The sequence below is a fragment of the Hypanus sabinus genome, chromosome 18 (assembly GCF_030144855.1).
Source record: "Hypanus sabinus isolate sHypSab1 chromosome 18, sHypSab1.hap1, whole genome shotgun sequence".
Taxonomy (NCBI): domain Eukaryota; kingdom Metazoa; phylum Chordata; class Chondrichthyes; order Myliobatiformes; family Dasyatidae; genus Hypanus; species Hypanus sabinus.
In genome coordinates, this window is record NC_082723.1 from 20,423,298 (window position 1) to 20,444,431 (window position 21,134).

The 21,134-nt window shown below is 38.5% G+C and overlaps 1 protein-coding gene across 6 annotated transcripts in view; it reads right to left on the reverse strand.

Moving 5' to 3' along the window:
* Positions 1-21,134, reverse strand: part of cntrl (centriolin) — a 108,440-nt gene that overhangs the window by 84,611 nt on the left and 2,695 nt on the right. For all 6 annotated transcript variants that reach the window (XM_059993815.1, XM_059993814.1, XM_059993812.1 and 3 more), the window contains exons 2-7: positions 20,799-21,036; positions 13,534-13,667; positions 12,070-12,200; positions 11,656-11,797; positions 11,061-11,247; positions 8,489-8,682 (exon numbers count right to left, since the gene is read on the reverse strand). In XM_059993815.1, the coding sequence (XP_059849798.1) occupies positions 8,489-8,682; positions 11,061-11,247; positions 11,656-11,797; positions 12,070-12,200; positions 13,534-13,667; positions 20,799-21,015 (1,005 nt within the window). In that variant the 5' untranslated portion in view covers positions 21,016-21,036. The remainder of the gene's footprint in view (positions 1-8,488; positions 8,683-11,060; positions 11,248-11,655; positions 11,798-12,069; positions 12,201-13,533; positions 13,668-20,798; positions 21,037-21,134) is intronic.

The following is a 21,134-nucleotide window of genomic DNA, read 5'->3' on the forward strand; positions in this document are numbered from 1 at the left end:
ATGTACTAATAAACACAATTGTTTAAATATCCAAAAGTAAATGATATTGGTTAGCAAACTACTTTCACTGAATTCACCGATACAGACAGCAGTGATCAGATTTGAAACTACAAGGTGTAGCTATGTAAGTGAAGGCCACTTTTTATTAGAATTGCGCAATGTATAGAGCCACATGATACAAGTAGTCTGGAAACTAATTCACTGCACTTGTGCAGACAATGACTGGTTCTTCAAAGATATGCATATATATTGAAATATTTATTGGAAAAAAAATTCAAGATGAGGCCTGAAGCTGACCTCATGAGTATACAAATTTAGGATAGGGAGTCAGCAGAAAAGGAGGATGATGGCACCTAACAGTGACTCCTTTGCGTGCATCTTCGGAAACAGCTCTATTTCTATCTTTATATCTCTTTTCCCTTTTTCAAGGTTCTTTTGAAGACACTGAACTGGAATTACACACTGACTTCAGGTCTCTGTGGAAATGGGACCCGTTCTCAGGGCCTCACGATCAGCTGCTTCTCAATATGCCAAGGATGCGGCTTGGAAGTCTAACGTGCCTTCAGGGCGCCGGATTTTCATGGCTCTGGAGGCGGGTAGATACAAGGCTGGTGCCATCGCCTGATGTGTCATGATTGATGAAAGATCATAAGCAGCAAGCTGGCTGCTGTCTGTGTGCCCAGAGAGCCGAGTTCTTTGGTCACACAGCTCGGAAAAAGCGACACAACAGACTTCTAACACCATAAATCAGCGAGTTGCTTTACGTCTCTCAACTCTGTGAAATGGGGACACCTCTTTTTCCTTTATTGGGGGAGAGAGAGAGAGAGCCTGTGGTATGTCAAGTTACTAGGTGAACAAGTAGTCTTTGGGGTACTGTGAGTCTGTGTCTTTATTGATGCTTTGCTGCACGCTTAAGTGCTCGGTGGAAGGTGTCATTGCTTTTTTGCTCATGGGTGGCGGGGGAGGTTGTTGCTTTGCTGCTGCTTCTGCGTGGGAAGATGGCGTTGGGGGGGCTTTGGGATTCTAACATTTAACTGTCATTCATTCTTTAGGGGCACTTTTTCTCATGGAGGTTTGCGAAGAAAAATTTCAGAATGTATATTGTAAACATTTTTCTGACATTAACTGTACCTATTGAAACCTACTGGATCGTCTTTATCCAAGTAAAGAATAGCATGCTGGCTTTTGAACATCCTATAACTTGCATGAAATTATTAACAATTTGCAGCTATCATAGTTATCCCTTAGAAGAAAACATTTTTATTTAAACATTTCAGTTTCTTAGGGGAAAAAAATACTGTCACTGATTATTGTAGCTATGAAGACAAGTAAAATGACGAGCACCCAAGATGAGCAAAATCTAATGCATTAAAGTTCTTTTGAAAGACAAAATGATATTTAAAGTTGTTTGTAAACTGCTCCTAGTGTTTGTAAAAATTCTGCTTTTCATGTGGCACTCACTAATCAACAAATCCCCTATATTATATGTGCATTTACCATTTAGATAGTGAAGAGCTCCACTGACATTATCTCAAGTTTCTCCATCAGCAAAGTACAAACAGCCAGAGAAACTTATTGGCCAGGCAGTATTTGCATTCTCCCTTGTCTTCACAAGTTTTGCTACGTGTGCAAACATGCATGTACACACATACATACATACACACACACACACACCACAGCAAAATTTAACAAAACAAAGATCACACCTGGGAGACTTTTGAAGGCATTGTCATTTTTAAAAGTACTTCACTGAAGAAACACAGATCTTATGTAGTTCAGTACTGAATTCTACTTTTATTTTAGAGGAAACTTAGTTTTATTTGTCACATGTATGTTGGAACATACAGGGAAATATGGAATTTGCATCACCAATCTACACACACAGGATGTCCCAGAGGCAGCCCACAAGTGTTGCTGTGCTTCCGGTGCCAACATCGCATACTCACAACTTACTAACCCTAACCTGTATGTCTTTGGAATGTGGGAGAAAACCAACATGGCTGTAAAGCGTTACACTAACTGCAATACTACCATGCCACCCGACTACTAGTCATAAAGACAGAAATTAACAGTATAGAAACAGACACTTTGGTCCATTAAGACTGAACCAACCATTAGGCACCCCTTTATGCATTAATCCTAACCAAATACATTTTATTCTCTTCCCATTTCATTAATTTCCCCCATTCCCCCAAGATTCTTACACTAACTTGCACACTAGGGACAAATTAGAAAGGCTAATTAACCTACCAATGCACAAACAATATGGGAGGAAACCAGAGCACCTGGGACAGCCCAGATCGTCACAGGGAGACTGCATAAATTTTAAGTAGATAGCATTAGAACTCAGAATTGAAACTCAGCTGGTGAAGCTGACCTCCAAAGTCAACTCAGCCATCACCTGTATCCTTAAAAAATCCATTTACTTGCTAGTTTTTAAAATATAAATTCCACCAGTCTTAGCCTTATTTCTGATTTTCCACAACTGGACCCTATTCAATGGTCAACAGTTCTTTCTGCCAAATCAGCAAGGTACATTGGTTGGGAGATGTATTGTTTTAATAAATGAATACATATTCAATGCAGCTAAACTCTAGTTCGTGCAAGTTAACTACCAGATCTGACTGAAGAGCATGAATGCAAAGCCTTCAAATAACTCCAATTTTTCCAAAAGCATTTAGATCACTCCTTACTAGGTGAATAACAATTTCCAAATTTTGCTCCAGGCCCTTTGTGCATATCTGGCATACATGCAGGGGGGCTGCCAGGACAGCAATGATTAACAGTAATAGACAGCTGATTAAAGACTAACAGTGCACGAGACACTATTTACCAAACTTTATTTCCTCACCATTGGCCCACTATTTGCAGAGGTTAATCACAGAAGAGAAGGCTAATGAGAAAATTGATGGCTGCTTTCATAATACTCGAGACCAGCCTCACCTGATCAACATTCACAGTACAAAGTACAAAACCTCAATCAAGTAGGTCCTACTTCAAGACTTAAGTTCCTAACACCACGATTTGCTAATTTTCCTCTGCTGACAATGTAATTTGGGTTCCCAAACTGCACAACATAAATGATCGAGCGATACCTCCATTTGCAAAAGCCTCCGTTGCTACCCTTGGTGATTTAACTTTTAACAAATCTAAGCAACACCAATCCATCCTATTTCCCTCCCTCCTGCCACCCATATCACATCCTTTCAACATTTGTAACCTACATATTTTCCTCTGTTACTTTCTAATGCTACAGACCTTGTGTGCAATAGAATATTGCTGCTAATGGATGAAGATAAAACCATCCAGCAGTTTAACACTCAATTTTCAACATTAAAGAATTTAAGTCATAATTTATTTTCCTGTAACATCGTTTATATGTTCCAAATGCATATTAACTAACATATTACTATAGTTTGGATTAATTAGCTCATAAATCCCTTGTGTGATCTCTGTTGCATGCAACATAAATGCTACATGCTTCAGATACCTGAAGGCAAGTATGTGCAGCAATGCTTCAATAGAGAGCCGCAGGAAACGCTGAAGAAAAGCAACAGGTTAAGAGACGAGTAAAATGAAACATTTAACACAAGTTTTTAGAATGATACTAACAGATACCATGGTTTTAGGAAAACCTTCAATTAAAACACATAGCTTAAAAATGAGATAAAATAACCTTGCAGCTGTCTTTATACATGATCACTGCAACAAGACTTTTAAGCTCAGTACTCATTTGTTTAAACAAGATACCATTCAGTTCATTGTGCAACTAGGTTAGCTGATAATGAAAACAAAAGAGCTTTAAATTTTTTATAAAAAAAGCTAAATTCATTAAGAAACAAAGGCTGCAGTATCCATTGGGGAAGATTTTGCAAATAGCTGAAGAGCGAAAAACAAGCAGTTATCAATAAACTGTAATAATCTTTAAGGTGTAAAAACATAAGAAACACATTTCCTTCAAAAATGAATGCAATTTTGTTTTATTCCTCATTAGTGTCTATACTATGGAGTACCTCAAAGCCACATTGAACTGATTACAAGACAATTTATTAAATAGCAGCATATTCATGCAAAAACATTCATCTGAGACAAAAGGCTCAGGCTTATAAGAGACGTATTATCTGGAACTCTCAACTGCATTTCAAGCTTAGGTTTTAATTTTAATGGTCTATCATTTAATTCAGAAGATTTCCCATTTTACTTTAAATAAAACATAGAACACTATTACACAATTCAGCCCATTGGCCCCGGATGCTGTGCTGACCCTTGTTCTTCCTATCTTAATTACATTCAACTTTTTAAAAAAAAATTTTTTTTATTAGTTTTTCAAAGCATTTTACAAATTAAAATCCCCAAATCCCAATGAGGAACATTAAAACAGTGCAAAATTAAGCATACAATAACAATATGCTACAAAGGAAGAGAATTTAACAAAAAAAAGCACCTAAATTAAAGACAAGTAAGCTTAGTGTCCTCCCCAAGCTCCACAACACATGAAAGAACAACAGCAACTCCAGACCAACCACAACACAATAAAGAGTGTATAAGTCAGGACAGCCAAACTCCCAGACTGTGAATACACTCAGCAACAGAGGATAGTAATGCCTTCTACCAGAAAAAAAAGGAGCTGAAAGCAAGGGACCGAAAAGAAAAAAAACCCTAGTCAAGAGGAAGGTTATGAAAGTACTCGATAAAAGGTCCCCAGACCTTATGGAACTTTAGATCCAAATTGAGAACTGAATAATGAATTTTTTCGAGGTCCAAGCAGGCCATGATGTCGCTAAGCCATTGAGCATGAGTGGGCGGGGCAACATCTCTCCATCTGAGGAGGATCAAGCGTCTAGCCAGGAGAGAGGCAAAGGATAATATTCGGCATTTGGTCGGACCCAGACATAAATCTGTCTCGCCCCAAAAACTGAACAGAGCAATTAAGGGGTTTGGTTCTAGGTGCTGATTCAGAATACACTATAACGTAGTGAAGACATCTTTCCAGAATTTCTCCAAGCTAGGACAGAACCAGTACATATGGATGAGAGAGGCCACGCCCCTCTTGCATTTATCACAGAGCGGACTAACGCTAGGGTAGAATTGAGATAGTTTAGATTTAGACATATGGGCTCTATGAACAATCTTAAACTGTAAAAGGCAGTGGTGAGCACAAAGAGAGGTTGAGTTAACCGATTTGAGAACTGAATCCCAGCTCTCCTCAGATAAGGAGATATTTAAATCCTGCTCCCAGGCCATTTTGATTTTATTCATGGGGGCCCGTCGTAAGGCTGCTAGTTTATCTCGGATGATTGATATTAAGCCTTTACCTAGTGGATTCATGGAAAGAAATAGGTCCATAGCATTTTTCGCAGGCATTTCAGGAAAGTTAGGAATTAAAGGAGCAATAAAGTGTTGGATTTGGAGATATCTGAAAAAATGAGCATTGAGCAGATTGAACTTAACAGAGAGCTGCTGAAAAGAAGCGAAGCGATTATCAATGAAAAGATCTTCAAAATGTCCAATGCCCTTCCTATACCAAACCTGGAATGCTGAATCGTATGTAGTAGGTAAAAAAAAGGTGATTATGAGCAACAGGGCTGGAAACGGAAAACCCCTGGAAACCATAGCATTTCCTGATCTGAGCCCATATACGCAAAGTGTGTCTAACAAGAGGATTAGCTATTGATCTGGGCAGACTACTAGGGAGTGCAGAGCCAAGAAGTGCAGAGATAGATAATTCTTTAGTGGAGCTCAGCTCCATTGCCACCCAGTTAGGGCACTCGGGTTGGCCATGGAAGAAATACCAAAAGGTAGCACAACGTATATTAGCTGCCCAATAATATAAACGAAAGTTAGGTAAAGCCATGCCACCCCCTTTTTTAGATTTTTGGAGATGGATTTTATTAATTCTAGAGCGCTTATTCTGCCACAGATATGACAAAATAATAGTCTAAGGAATCAAAAAAAGATTTAGTAATAAAAATTGGGATAGATTGAAATAGGTATAAAAATTTGGGGAGAACATACATTTTAACAACATTAATACGACCTACCAAAGACATAGATAGAGGTGACCATTGTACCAGACTCTGTTTTATAGCATATGAAGGATTGGCAAAGTTTTCACGAAATAGATCTTTAAACTTCCTTGTGACTGTAATTCCAAGATAAGTAAATTGATTATGGACTACTTTAAAAAGGAGATCACAAAATGTTAGTTCTTGTGCTTCTTTATTAATTGGGAGAAGTACACTCTTATGTAAATTAAGTTTATAGCCAGAGATCTGGCTAAACTGGTCAAGAAGTGAAAACATTAGAGGTAAGGATGTAGACGGATTTGAGAGAAAGAGTAAAAGTCATCAGCATAGAGAGAAACTTTATGCTCAACACCCCCTCTCCAAATCCCAGTCAATTCAGGGCAGTTTCGAAATGCTATCGCCAGAGGTTCCAAAGCCAAATCAAAGAGAAAGGGACTTAAGGGGCATCCCTAAATTCAACTTTTAACTTAATTATGCAATCAAGGTTACCATTAAGAGCAGGCCTGTTGGGGAGAAACATTTCCTGATTGGATACTCACCTAATATCAGCAGTTTACCTATATGCCCAGTAACAAAACTAATCTGTTCATCTTTATCATAATGTTAATTTGGGTAACATGTTTCGTGGTGTCAGTAAGACATTGTTAAAATTTGAAATACTGAGAGCCTGCTTTTCAGATTTACATCTTTAATAAATATAATCTTACATCTAAGGAAGCTAAACATAGAAACATAGAAAACCTACAGCACAACACAGGCACTTCGGCCCACAAAGTTGTGCCGAACATGTCCCTATCCCTACCTTAGAAATTACAAAGCTTACCTATAGCCCTCTATTTTACTAAACTCCATGTACCTATCTATAAGTCTCTTAAAAGACCCCATCATATTCGCCTCCACCACAGTTGCTGGCAGTCCATTTCATGCACTCACCACTCTCCGAGAAAAAAACATACCCCTGACATCCCCTTTGTACATACTCCCCAGCACCTTAAACCTATGTCCTCTTGTGGTAATCATTTCAGTCCTGGGAAAAAGCCTCTGACTATCCACACAATCAATGCCTCTCATCATCTTATACACCTATCAGGGGTAATCTCTCAGCCTCTGTCGCTCAAAGGTGAAAAGGCCGTGTTCACTCAACCTATTCTCATAAGGTATGCTCCCCAATCCAGGCAACATCCTTGTAAATCTCCTCTGCACCCTTTCTATGGCATCCACATCCTTCCTATAGTGAGGCAACCAGAATTGAGCACAGTACTCCAAGTGGGATCTGATCAGGGTCCTATATAGCTGCTACATTACCTCTCAGCTCTTAAACTCATCCCACAATTGATGAAGGCCAATACACCATACGCCTTTTTAACCACAGAGTCAACCTGTGCAGCTGCTTTGAGCGTCCTATGGACTCCGATCCCAAGATCCCTCTGATCCTCCGTACTGCCAAGAGTCTTACCATTAATACTATATTCTGCCATCATACTTGACCTACCAAAATGAACCACTTCACACTTATCTGGGTTAACTCCATCTGCCACTTCTCAGCCCAGTTTTGCATCCTATCAATGTCCTGCTGTAACCTCTGACAGCCCTTCACATTTTCCACAACACCTCCAACCTTCAAGTCATCAGCAAAATTACTAACCCATCCCTCCACTTCCTCATCCAGGTCATTTATAAAAATCACAAAGAGTAAGGGTTTCAGAACAGATCCCTGAGGCACTCCTCTGGTCACCGACCTCCATGCAGAATATGACCCATCTACAACCACTCTTTGCCTTCTGTGGGCAAGCCAGTTCTCGATCCACAAAGCAATGTCCCCTTGGATCCCATGCCTCCTTACTCTCTCAATAAGCCTTTGATGGGGTACCTTATCAAATGCCTTGCTGAAATCCATATACACTACTTCTACTGCTCTTCCTTCATCAATGTGTTTAGTCACATCCTCAAAAAATTCAATCAGTTCGTAGGGCACAACCTGCCTTTGACAAAGCCATGCTGACTATTTCTAATCATATTATGCCTCTCCAAATGTTCATAAATCCTGCCTCTCAGGATCTTCTCCATCAACTTACCAACCAGCTGGTCAGGAATTCTCATCCATGAAAGTTGCTTTGCCATTAGTGTAAGGACACTGACCCTGCAACATCTGGACAGTATAGATGTATACATCAGGATGCTCTTTATTAATTACAGCTCAGCATTCAATACTAACATCCCCTCAAAACTAATCAATAAGCTTAAGACCTAAACCTTGCAGGATATTTGTGGCCCATGCATTTGAATTTTGTATTGCCCACCTGAAACATTTTGTAAATTGCATAAAAATCGAGGAATGTCATCATCAGTGATTACTTAGTCTATTTTGCTTCTATTAATTCTACTACAAATGTCTTTTTTATTACAGTATATTTCCTTTTCAATTACTACCAGTTTAAGTTTTATTCTTAACACAAACATACCAGCTCATTCTTGGTCTCCACCTCTCTCTCCAGTTTTCTGCAGTTGTTCTTCTGTTGTTGATGTTCCAATTCAAGTGTCCTATTCCGTTGTTCTTGGCTTCTGATGTCATCCTTTGCCTTGGAGTGTTTCTGTTCTAACAACTCAATCTCTTTCATCTTCTTTGCAAGTTCCTTCTCAAGGTTCTCTAGTTCTTCTGCAATGACGCAACAAAAATAAAATTACATTCCACCAAATGCATTTTCTCTGGCTCACTGATGGCTAATCCTGATATAGGATGGCTTTATTGACATTTTCTTTCCTTTTTCAATCTTTTTATTGCTCTTAAAAAAAAAGTGTGTATACAAACAGGAGGAGAATATCTCTGGTATATATGTCAATAGCAGTACATACAGAAGGTAAAATGAACAATATCAGAATCACACATATTGTTGATCTACAAAGTATGAATTTGATACAGAATGTATAATTCTCCTCAATTTCTGGAGGAAGGAAGGACTATAGAAATTTTTATATAAAAGAGAAAAAAACACTATTCTAAAGTTCTAAAGAGGAAAAAAGGACTGGGCAGTCCATCCTAAGAGGAAAACCAAGAGAAGATCAAATCCAAGGTTCTGAAAAAATAGCTGGAAGAGTATCAGTACAAAAATCAGACCATATGAAAATATTGAATAAAAGGTTGCCAGATTTCTTCAAATTTAAAGGATGTATCCAATGTCCAACTTCTTATTTTCTCTAGACTTAAACAGGAAATGATAGAGGAAAGCCAATAAAAGGTGGTAGGAGGGTTAGGGTCTTTCCAATTAAGTAAAATGGGTTTCCTAGCCAATAAGGTCAGCCAAAAGGCTATCATCCGCCGAGCGGAAGCAGGAATATGTCCTGCTTCCGATGGAATAATCCTAAAAATAGCTGTAAATAAGTTTGGTTGTAAATCCAGATCCACCACTTTAGATAAGGTTTTACAAACATCTTTTCAAAAATTCTCCAACTGTATTGACATTTTTGGAGGGTAATTTTATATGCTGCTCTAAGTGCAAAACCATCATACCATGCTGAATTGGGAAGGAATGGTGCCGATGAGATTGACAGTCTGTACATCTATTGTTATCTTCACTTCTCTCTTCTCAACTTGCTCATTCCTATCACTTTCTTGGTTATTCATATTCCTTGTTTTTATTGTGATTACCTCAAAATGTAATAAAGCTTAAAAATCCTACTGAAACAATTACAATAATAAAAAGATTAATGTCTACGTGCACTAACAATTTAGCTTCCTGATGACTTTGTCATAATTTCCATTTTAAGCAATTCAAAAACAAATCATAAGGAATTCATACGTCATTTAACTCCTAAAAGGTTGAAAGTTGAAATAAAAACTCAAGAATACATTGAGTCAACCAGTATCACATCTTTGTAACTCTAATATAAAAGGTTGAAATTTCTCCTCAGAACCATGAGTTAATCGTGACATTTAAAAAAAATATTTCACTCTACTTCTAAAATTTGATTTCAATGAATGTATAATTTGAACAAAGAGGGAAAAATTACTGAGCAAGTTTTCATGGATTCATTGTCTATTCAGAAATCTAATGGTGGAGTGGAAGAAACTGTTTCTGAAATATTGAGTGCATGCCTTCAGGCTCCTGTATCATCACTTTGATGGCAGCAATAAGGAGGAGGATGTCCTGGGTAATGGGGATCCTTAACGATGGATGCCAATTTTGAGGCATCGCCTTTTAAAGATGTCCTTGATGCTGGGGAAGTTGGTGTCCATGATGGAGCTGACTGAGTTTACAATTTTCTTCAGCTTTTTCCAAACCTGAGCAATGGCCCCTCCTCACCTAGCGTTGATGCAACTGATTAGAAGCGCTCCATGGTAGATGGATAAGTTTCTGCCATCATTTACTTTAACAAGACTTAAATTCTTAATTATGGAATAGAGCAGTGTATTGGTTACATAGGGGTTTCCCTGATTATGGATGACTTAACACAAATTTTAATACATTTTGAAGCATTTTTCAAACTCGAACTAATAATAAAAAGTTTTGTGGAATTTATTAATGACTGAATACAGTAATAGATTCCATTAGTTTAATTATGAGCAGAGTTGGGGTGAATATCAAATAAAATGAAACAGTTATAGCAGGTGTACATGGAGTGATACAATCAGGGTAGCTTCAGAAAATGGACATTTCTGACATGGAGAATTTGGCTTACAGTAGTTCTCAGGAGTGGGGACTCACTGTACAGCTAAAATAATACACAACACCTAGAGTTCCATTCCCACAAGAACTTGTTGAAATAAATTTGTAATTTTAAGAACAGCTAATATCAGGAATGGTCACCATGAAAAACATTGGATTACTATAAACTCTGTTATCTTCAAGGACATTTGCCATCTTACAAATCAAGACCACCAATGTAGTTGCTTCCTAATGCCTTTTCAGCTCTGGGATAAATTAGGGATGGACAATAGCACATTAGCATTTTTAGTAGCAGTCCTACTCCACAAACAATTTAAAACTTGAACATTATCTCCATCAGCATTAAATAATACCTCCTTGCTTCTTTTACCTAAGTGAAATCGTTCATGAGCCTCTTGCCTTTCCTGAAGAGTTACTGGCCATCCATCCAAGCTATTCAAAGAGCGTAAATGATAAATGACGTACAGTCGATAATGTGGAAGACTGGCTAAAGGATTATCTGCTAGGTTTAGTGAAGTCAACTCTCTCAAAGGCTTCAGTTTAGATACATCTTGAAGCTAAGACAAAACAGAAAACTTATTAGATGGTCCATAGGAATGACATAAAATTCTGAACCTATAATTAATAAATTATATTTTGTCTAAATAGAAACATGTTTGCACCAAAAGAATTTATAATAGAGATTAATATAATTTTAGCATATAGTGAACTGAATGAGTATCCAAATGGAGAAACAAATTTCACCCATTCCCTTGCCTATTTCAATAAGGCCTTTAAATGGCATTCAAATTACAGTGGTCTGACAGAAAAAGATCTCTTGATGAATTATGTCACCACAAGATTATGTTCTTGGTGTACATGATACACAAAATGTGTCTGTTAGTTTATTTTTCTTCTCATAGATACAAATTGTCACAATCAATTTTCTTTCACTATTTTGACGTACATAACTGAATTTAACATACCGAAGTAATATTGTTCTGTTTGAGGTTGAGAACACGCAAGGATCGCAACTTCTTTCCAACCCATGAAGGAATTTGTTCAATATAATTTCCAGCTAGCACCAGATTCTGAAGGTTCACCATGTGCTCCAGCCCTTCAATTTTACTAAATGCAGGGAAAAGTAGGCCCACTTTAACTCAGAAAGAGTCAAAAAATGCATCATCTGTTCTGGCATGTAAAGACTTTCAGTATTATTCACATAATAATTTGAATAATAGTTTTATTGATAAGAACAATTCTTTTAATTTACCCATCATATAGTAAACAATTATTACCGTTAATAATTTACAACTGATTCATTCAATCACAGGTTTAATTTTGTTTCTCTATTCACTTTAACACTGGATTCATACGTGTACTCTTCTCGAGTTACTCACCAAATTCGGTTGTATGAAAGGCTAAGTTCCCGCAGCTTTAATTGTTTTTCCAGTTTTTCTATTTTCTCAATCATATTGTTGCTCAAATTCAGGACAAGTAGATGGTCACATTTTTCAAGGTTTTCTATAAACTAAATATAAAATATTAATATGACTTAAGACACAAGAGGTACTGCAGAGCAATACACACAATGTGCTGGATGAGTTCAGCAGGTCAGCAGCATCTCTGGATGGGAATAAACAGTCAACCTTTTGGGCCAAGACCCTTCATGAGGACTCATTCATGAATATGACTTGTTTAGCTAACAGTCCCAGGAATTAGCAAACTAGATATTAGCATTTTCACTTCAGTGAAGACACTGATGAAACTTTACACAAATAAATTCTTCAGAATATGTAAATCTTCTCGTGAGTTATAAGTTTGAGCTCTGTTTGACATGAACATTTAAATTCAGCAGAAAATCTTGAAACAACATTTATATATTCTTTTATGCAGCAAGATAGAATTGTCTGAAAAATTTAATACCTACTTGATATTGCATGTTATTAGCGTTTATTAGTCAATGTGTACCATTTAATGAGACTAGGCACAATTAACCTTAGCTTTTCCCCCTCAATTTCTTGAAGCTTCAGTTTTCAAGGTCACTTGTGTCATAGGTTAGAAAGTAAATGTCCAATTACAAACCTTAAATGAAGTAGAATTGTATCTGAAGTAAAAGACACAGTTCACATTTTTCTTTTCTATCACTGAACAAGGATAGGTTAAAATTAAATGATTAAACACACAGGGAATGCTAATAGTGACATAGTATTATACAGAAAATGGTAATTTCTGACTTACAGGCCCTTGAGTTGTGGAAACTGAATTATATGGAGCAATTGGAAATTGTGGATAAAGAACTGAATAATTTATACTAATTTCTAACATCACAGATTACTAACCTAAATAGACCAATAATAAATAGCTCACATATTTTCAAGTTCTTTTCTATTTCACAGGCATTGTTAAGAAAGAACAAAACTTTATTCTCTAATGTGTTTCTGCAAACTGGAAAATATTTTTTTTAGAATCATGGATTTAAATAGCACAGAAAGTCTCTGCCTTTAAAGTCCATCTACACCAATCCAATTTTCCTGAAGAACATTATCTTTCAATGCCTTTCTATTTTGTTGTTAAACCCTACCACTGGAACATAGTCTAGATAAGAGTGCCAGAGACCTGTAGCCTCTGTATGGAATATTAATATGCAAAGCAAATCCAAACAAAATTAGACAGAACTGGGCAATGTGTAAAATGTTGGTGCCAGAAGGTTAGAAATTACTGGCTACATTATATAAACTTCTGAGCTGTGCTAATATTGTGAACACATAGATCTTCAAATAAAATATAATTTATATTTTTCAGCAACCTAGTTCAGATTACATTTGAATAATTATATCAATGTACTTAATCTTATGTATTACCTTAAACTTCTTCCCTTCTGCTTTTGACAAGCAAAGATTGAGGGATTGTATGGAACCCAATTGTTCTTGTTTTGATAGTTTTTTGATCAGGTCTTCAGTGATGTATCGGATTCCAGGGCGCTGTCTAACTGTATCTGAAAATAAAAGAAATCCAAAAGCTTCATCAATACTATTTTTTGCCCACAAACAAGCTGTCCAAAAATTAAGTATGTGGTCATGTTCCTGAAATGTTGAGTGTGCATCTTCAGACCCCTGTACCTCCTCTCCACTGATAGCAATGAGAAGAGGGCATGTCCTGGATGGTGAGGGTCTTCAGTGAGGAATGCTGCCTTTTTGAGACACTGTATCTTTAAGATACCCTTGATGGCGAGAAGAATTGTGCCTGCGATGGAGCCGGCTGAGCCTACAATCCTCTGTCGCCTTTTTCAATCCTGCGTATTGGTGCCTCCATACCAGGCTGTGGTGCGATCTGTCAGGATGCTCTGTGTTGTCCAGTGAGTTGAAAAAATATTCACACCCCACAATTATTTTCACACTTTACTGTCTCATTTTCTAAATTTAAATACAACTGAAGTAGTATTTTTGAGCTGATCTGCAAAACATTGTGCATCATGTCAAATCAAAACAAAAATTCCAAAACCTGTCAACAAATTCATTAAAATTAAAAACCTTAAATTGTGAGGCTGAAAAAGTAATCATCACTTTTGTAATTATTACGCTAACTTGCCTCAGTTAGAATACTGTACATTACCTTAGCAATTCACCGAATTTGTTGATGTAGAATAGTCAATAGACAATAGGTGCAGAAGTAGACCATTCGGCCCTTCGAGCCTGCACTGCCATTTTGAGATCATGGCTGATCATCTACTATCAATACCTGGTTCCTGCCTTGTCCCCATATCCCTTGATTCCCCTATCCATAAGATACTTATCTAGCTCCTTCTTGAAAGCATCCAGAGAATTGGCCTCCACTGCCTTCCGAGGCAGTGCATTCCAGACCCCCACAACTCTGGGAGAAGAAGTTTTGCCTTAACTCTGTCCTAAATGACCTACCCCTTATTCTCAAACCATGCCCTCTGGTACTGGACTCTCCCAGCATCTGGAACATATTTCCTGCCTCTATCTTGTCCAATCCCTTAATAATCTTATATGTTGCAATCAGATCCCCTCTCAATCTCCTTAATTCCAGTGTGTACAAGCCCAGTCTCTCTAACCTCTCTGCGTAAGACAGTCTGGAATTAACCTTGTGAATCTATGTTGCATTTCCTCTACAGCCAGGATGTCCTTCCTTAACCCTGGAGACCAAAACTGTACACAATACTCCAGGTGTGGTCTCACCAGGGCCCTGTACAAATGCAAGAGGATTTCCTTGCTCTTGTACTCAATTCCCTTTGTAATAAAGGCCAATATTCCATTAGCCTTCTTCACTGTCTGCTGCACTTGCTCATTCACCTGCAGTGACTGATGAACAAGGGCTCCTAGATCTCTCTGTATTTCTCCCTTACCTAACCTTACACCGTTCAGATAATAATCTGCCTTCCTGTTCTTACTCCCAAAGTGGATAACCTCACACTTATTCACATTAAACGTCATCCGCCAAGTATCTGCCCACTCACCTAGCCTATCCAAGTCACCCTGAATTTTCCTAACATCCTCATCACATGTCACACTACCACCCAGCTTAGTATCATCAGCAAACTTGCTGATGTTATTCTCAATGCCTTCATCTAAATCGTTGACGTAAATCGTAAATATTGGAGGATCACCTGTTTTCAATGAATTCGTAAGAATATATACACCATTCTCTTGTAAGGTCCAATGATATGGTAGACTTTCAACAGACCAAACCAAAATGAAGACAAAAGACCACTCAAGACAAGTTAGGGATAACAGAGAAGCACAAATCTGGGTTAAGGGTACAAGACCATCTCAAAGACACTGAAAGACTTCGAGTTTAAGATGGCGCTACTGAATATGGGTGACAACTTACTGGTAGTTCTCAAAGCAAGATATTCAACTAAACACTCTATTAATAACACTTTTTATATGGAAAATTTTGGTAAATGACCACTGCAAACAATGAAGAAGAGAAGGCGAGGCCGATCTGAGGGTTGAGGCGTACAGGTACGAGACAGAGCCGGAAGGAGGTTAAGGTGTGTTCCAGGGGAAGATGGAGTCAGAATCGAAGACATAGTTGGAGTGTGCAGAGTGAAGAAAAGCTGAAGCATAGCAGTTCCAGAGCCCATCCACCTAAACTAGGAGCGAGGTTCAATCCACCTAAACGCTGCATCAATTTAGAAAGGTCAAGTATGGACCAGAAATGGCCCAGAGTGCATTGATGCAGCAGGGCCCGGGCCAGATCTTGGGTGGGCGATCCGGGGCTTGGACAACTTAAACGTGGACCAGATAAACTTAAAAGGTAGGGTTTTGGGATGAAGGCAAGGGTCAAGCTGGTTTTGCTCTGCAACATTTTACTCCTCTCTCTTCGACGTTGAGGCTGTGTCGTGCCCTAGCTGTTGTGGGTTTAGTGTCAGCAAGCTTCGTGGTGATTTGCCTCTGTGTGATAGACTGAGACTATGTGCTGACTCTGGCTGCTCCTGGTTTTGGGTTTATGGGCTCAACTTTTTCCTCTCTGCACATTGGGTATTGGTCTTTTTTCTTAAATTGTGCTCTTTCAAGTATCTTGTTTTGTGACTGCCTGTAAGCAGAAGAATCTGAAGGTTGTAGGAGTTCAAAGTAAATTTATTATCAGAGTGCATGTATGTACTATATACAACCCTGAGATGCCTTTTCTTGCTGGTATACTTAAATCTATAATAGAATAATAACCATAATAGAATCAATGAAAAACCACACCAACTTGGGCGTTCAACCAAAAGACAACAAACTGCAAATTCAAAAAGGAAGAAAAATAACAAACAAACAAACAAACAAATAAATAAATAAATAACTGAGCAAGCAAGCAATTTAATACTGAACACATAAGATGAATCCCCACCACCCAGGACATGTCCTCTCCACACTATTACCATCAGGAAGGAGGTACTGAGCCTGAAGGCACATACTCAATGATTCAGGAACAGCTTTCTCCCCTCTGCCATCTGATTTTTAAATGGACATTGAACCCTTGAACACTACCTCACTACTTCTTATTTCGCACTATTTATTTAACTCACCTATTTAATAGACATATATATACCTAATGCAATTCAGTTATTTTATTTATTTACCATGTATTTCATTGTGTTGCTGCCATAAAGTTAACAAATTTCACAACATCTGCTGGAGATATTAAATCTGATTCTGAAGAGTCCTTGAAAGTGAGCCCATAGGTTGTGGGAACATGTCAATGATTGGGCAAGTGGAGTAATTTATTAATTAGTTTTGAGAGAATGGTGACACTGACTGCCAAGCTGTAGCGATAAAGAGCATCCTGATGTATTCATCTTTGCTGTCCAGATGTTCCAGGGTTGAGCGAAGAACCAACAAGAAGGCATCTGCTGTGGCCTGTTGCTCCAGTAGGCAAACTAGAGTGGATCCAAGTTCCTTCTCAGGCAGGAGTTTATATGTTTCATCACCAACTTCACAAAACACTTCATCTCCATGGATGTAAGTGCTTCTGGACAATAGTCATTGAGGCAGGTTACCACATTCTTCTTGCGCACCACTATCAGTGGAGCTTACTTGAAGCAGCTAAGTACCACAGACTGCCGAAGCTAGAGGTCAAAAACCTCAGTGAACACTCCAAGCAATTGCTCAGCACAGTTCTTTAGCACTTGGCCAGGTGCCCCATCTGGGTCAGATACTTTTCATGGGTTCAATCTCCTGAAAGCTGCTTACACATGGCTCAGAGACCGAAATCGAAGGGTCATCGGGGGTTGTGGGAGTTCATAATGGTTCCTCCATGATTGAAGTGAGCATAGAAGGCATTGAACTCATCTGGAAGCGAGGGTATGCTGTCGCCTATGTAACATTATAAGAGGTGACAGCATTCAAGCCCTGCCATAATTATTGAGCATCCTTCATTGATTCAAGTTTAGTCCAGAATTGCCGCTTCACCCATGAGATAACTTTCCTGGAGATCTCACCCGGATCTCTTGTAACTTTCTTGGTCACCAGATTTCAATCCCTCTGTTTTGGCCCTCAGCAGATTACGGATCTGGCTAGGGAAGACTCTGAATGATTTTATGGGGACAGACTCGTCTATGACTATTGTTATAAAATCCATAAAGACTATGATGTACACATTCAGATACACAGATGAGTTCTTGAACACGGCCCAGTCCATGAACTCAAAGCAATCCCCTAGCTGCTCCTCTGCCTTCTATGACCACCTCTTTATTGTACTAATATCTGGCACTTTGCTCTTTAGCTGCTGCCTGCATGTCTAGTGTGTTGGACCTCTGGTGCTACAGGTTATATGCATTGGGTATGGTTTTCTTCAAATAAGCCTGGTTGAAGTCCCCAACTATGATATGAAATGTATTAGGGTGGACTGTTTCTTGTTTGATGATGGTATCAGGTCGTATCTTAAGTATACTGATGGTATGTAAACTTTATGGATTATGGATGAGAACTCCCTAGGATAGCATTTGACTGTTAGGTGTTCAAGGTCTGGGAGCAACACAAGCTTGCAAAACTGCGACATTGGAGCACCACTTGGAATTTTTCATGAAACATGAACATACACACCTTCACCTTTACCCTTTTCCAAATCAGCAGTTTGATTGATCTTCCGCATTGTGAAGCTTTTGGATCTGATCACCTTATCTGGCATGCTGGGAGTAAGCCATGTCTCGATTATACTTAGAACTCAATCTCTTATTTCCCTCCAATATAGCAATCTTGTCCTCGGGTCCTCAGTTTTGCTCTCTAATCCTGGACAAAAACCTGCTAGTCCCTGGCAGAAAGCTTAAACTAAGGAGGAAGTTAATCTTTCAGTAGGACAACGACCCAAAGAACACTGCCAAAGCAACCATGAAAGGACATCAAAAGAGAAAAAAAATTATGTCCTTGAGCGGCCGAGAGCCCTGACCTTAACCCAATCATATATCTCCAGCAAGACCTCAAGATTACTGTCCACCACCACTCCTCAACTAACGTAGCACAGCTTGAGCACTTTTGCAAAGAGGACAACTCTTGTTCCATCACATTGTACAAAGCTAACAGACATCCAAAAAGACTACTGTCGGTAACAGCTGCAAGAGGTGGTTCAACTAAGTATGGAGCAAAGAGGAATGAACACTTTTGAATTGCTGACATTTCAGTTTGTCATGCTTTGCAATTTTCCCTGTTCTTTGAGCTCTATGGTGAAAAAAAAAGGAGCATGTGATTCACAACTAAAAGCTCTCAGTTAAATCAATCAAAATTCCTGGTTGTAATACTCACCTATGTGAACAAAGGGTTGGTGGTTGAATACCTTTATAAGTCACTGTACATGTATGGAAATTTGCAAGACTCTTTGGTGATCTACCAAACAGTTGTTCCATCTGCAACTATTCCTATTCTGACAGGTCAGTCCATGGCCCCCTCTACTGGTACTCTTATGTCAAAGGAACAACACCTCATATTCCATTTAGGTAGTCTCCAACCTGACAACATGAACATTAATTTCTCCAGCTTTCAGTAATTTCTCTCCCTACCACTTCTCCCTTCTTTCATTATCTATTCTGGCTCCCCTCTTTTCTTCTTACCTATCTCCTCACTCTGGTGCCCCTCCTCCTCCTTTTTCTTCCCCATGGTCTACTCTACTCTTCTATCAGATTCCTCCTTCTTATTGTGACACCACTTAATTAGCTGATCTATCCCACTCCTATATGCCTCCTTGTTGTCATTTGAAATTCTGCCACACTCATTGTGGCAAAGTCATAGGTGAGCACACCAGGAATATTGTGTGTAGTTCAGGTTGCCATACTGTAAGGCAGCGACTAAGGTCAAGATGATGCAGAAAAGTTTCACAAGGATGCTGCTGGGACAGAAAAGCTTGTGTTATGATGATTGACTGGATAATTTTTTTTTAACCCTGTAGCAGCAGAGGACAAGGAGTGATCTTATTGAGGTTTATAAAACCATGAGGGGTGTGATAAGGTGGATGTTCAGTCTTTTTTCTCAGCGTATGGGGAAGAAGACTGTGACCATATAAAACCAGAGGGCATTTACTTAAGATTTAAAGTCAATTTTAAGGGAGAAGGTTTCACATAAAGAGATGGACACTTAGAAAAGTTACCAGAGAAAGTGGTAGAGTCAGGTGCTATTACAACTTTTAAGACATTCTACAAGGTTCATGGTTAGGAAAGTTTTTGAGGAATACGAGCCAAACTAGCTCAGGAAAGGACCTCAGTCAGCATGCATGAGTTGGGCCAAAGGGCCTGTTTCTATGCTATAGCTCTATGACTCAATTTTACATACACTTTCTCAAGCATCTATTTGTATTCACCTACACAGTCCAGACTTCCCTACAACACCAAATTCAGTGATTTATAGAAATATATCTTCCACACTGAATTTAAGCTATTAATTTTTTCAAAACTTTCCTATATATGTTACAATACACCACTGAGAAAGGCACTGAACTGGAAATAATGCAGCATTTTTTTTTTGTCTGCAATTCCATGAATAGTTAAACTGGCTAGCCATTTGTAGTATTTCACAATCACCTTTTTGGTCAACTCCATAGCATGGCACTTTTTTTCAACTCCACGTGAAAAATTAATACCCAATGAAATCTGTCCTTCCATTCACTCAATATTGTGTATTTACATACGGAGATTCCATTGGGGGTTAGAGAATATTTGTTAATATCAGAGCAGCCCACAATTACAAAATTAAAATTACTTTACTATAAAAATCCACTGGCATTAAAACATGCCACAGTAACGTGAAAAATGACAATGTAGGCATCATAACTGTCATTGTAATCAATGCAATGCAAGTGTCAGCAGAAAATATGAACATGATAAGTATGGCACATATAAAGAAAATATGAACAAACATGGGTTTTAAAGCAGGGCTTCCCAACTTGGAGTCCATGGAACCCTCAGTTAATGGTAATTTTCTTTATGTATTGGAGCCTTCAGAAACACTGTTTTAAATGATGCAATGTTCTAGGCTCTTAGAATCTAAAGACACAAAAGATGCTAGAATCTGGAACAGAAAATGAGCTGCTTGAAGAACAGCATCTTCAAGGTGAGCAGCATTTGTTTAATGATGCCTGACTCATTAAACTCCTCAGGTAGTTAATTTTATATAAACTTCCAAATGCTTACCCTTTCCGGTGTAATAAGTAATGGCAGATCCACTTTCATCACTGATATCAAGCTGCTGTTCACCAACATCCGAGGGGTTGTATAGCTCTGGAGAGAGAAGCCTGCTGGTTGGGGTTGGTGATCTGGTGCTTGGATTTAAAACAGAGGAGACTGGGCTTTGCGTTTCACTTTTTGATGCTTGTGTTCTGATTACCAATTGTGGACTCCGCTTCCTCATGGTGTTGGCAGTACACAATCACTGTTAATAGGGAGAAAAAGTGTGAAAAATATGGGTAAAATCTGCATAACTATTTGAACAATTTCTCACAATCCATAACATTTTAATAAAAAATTTCT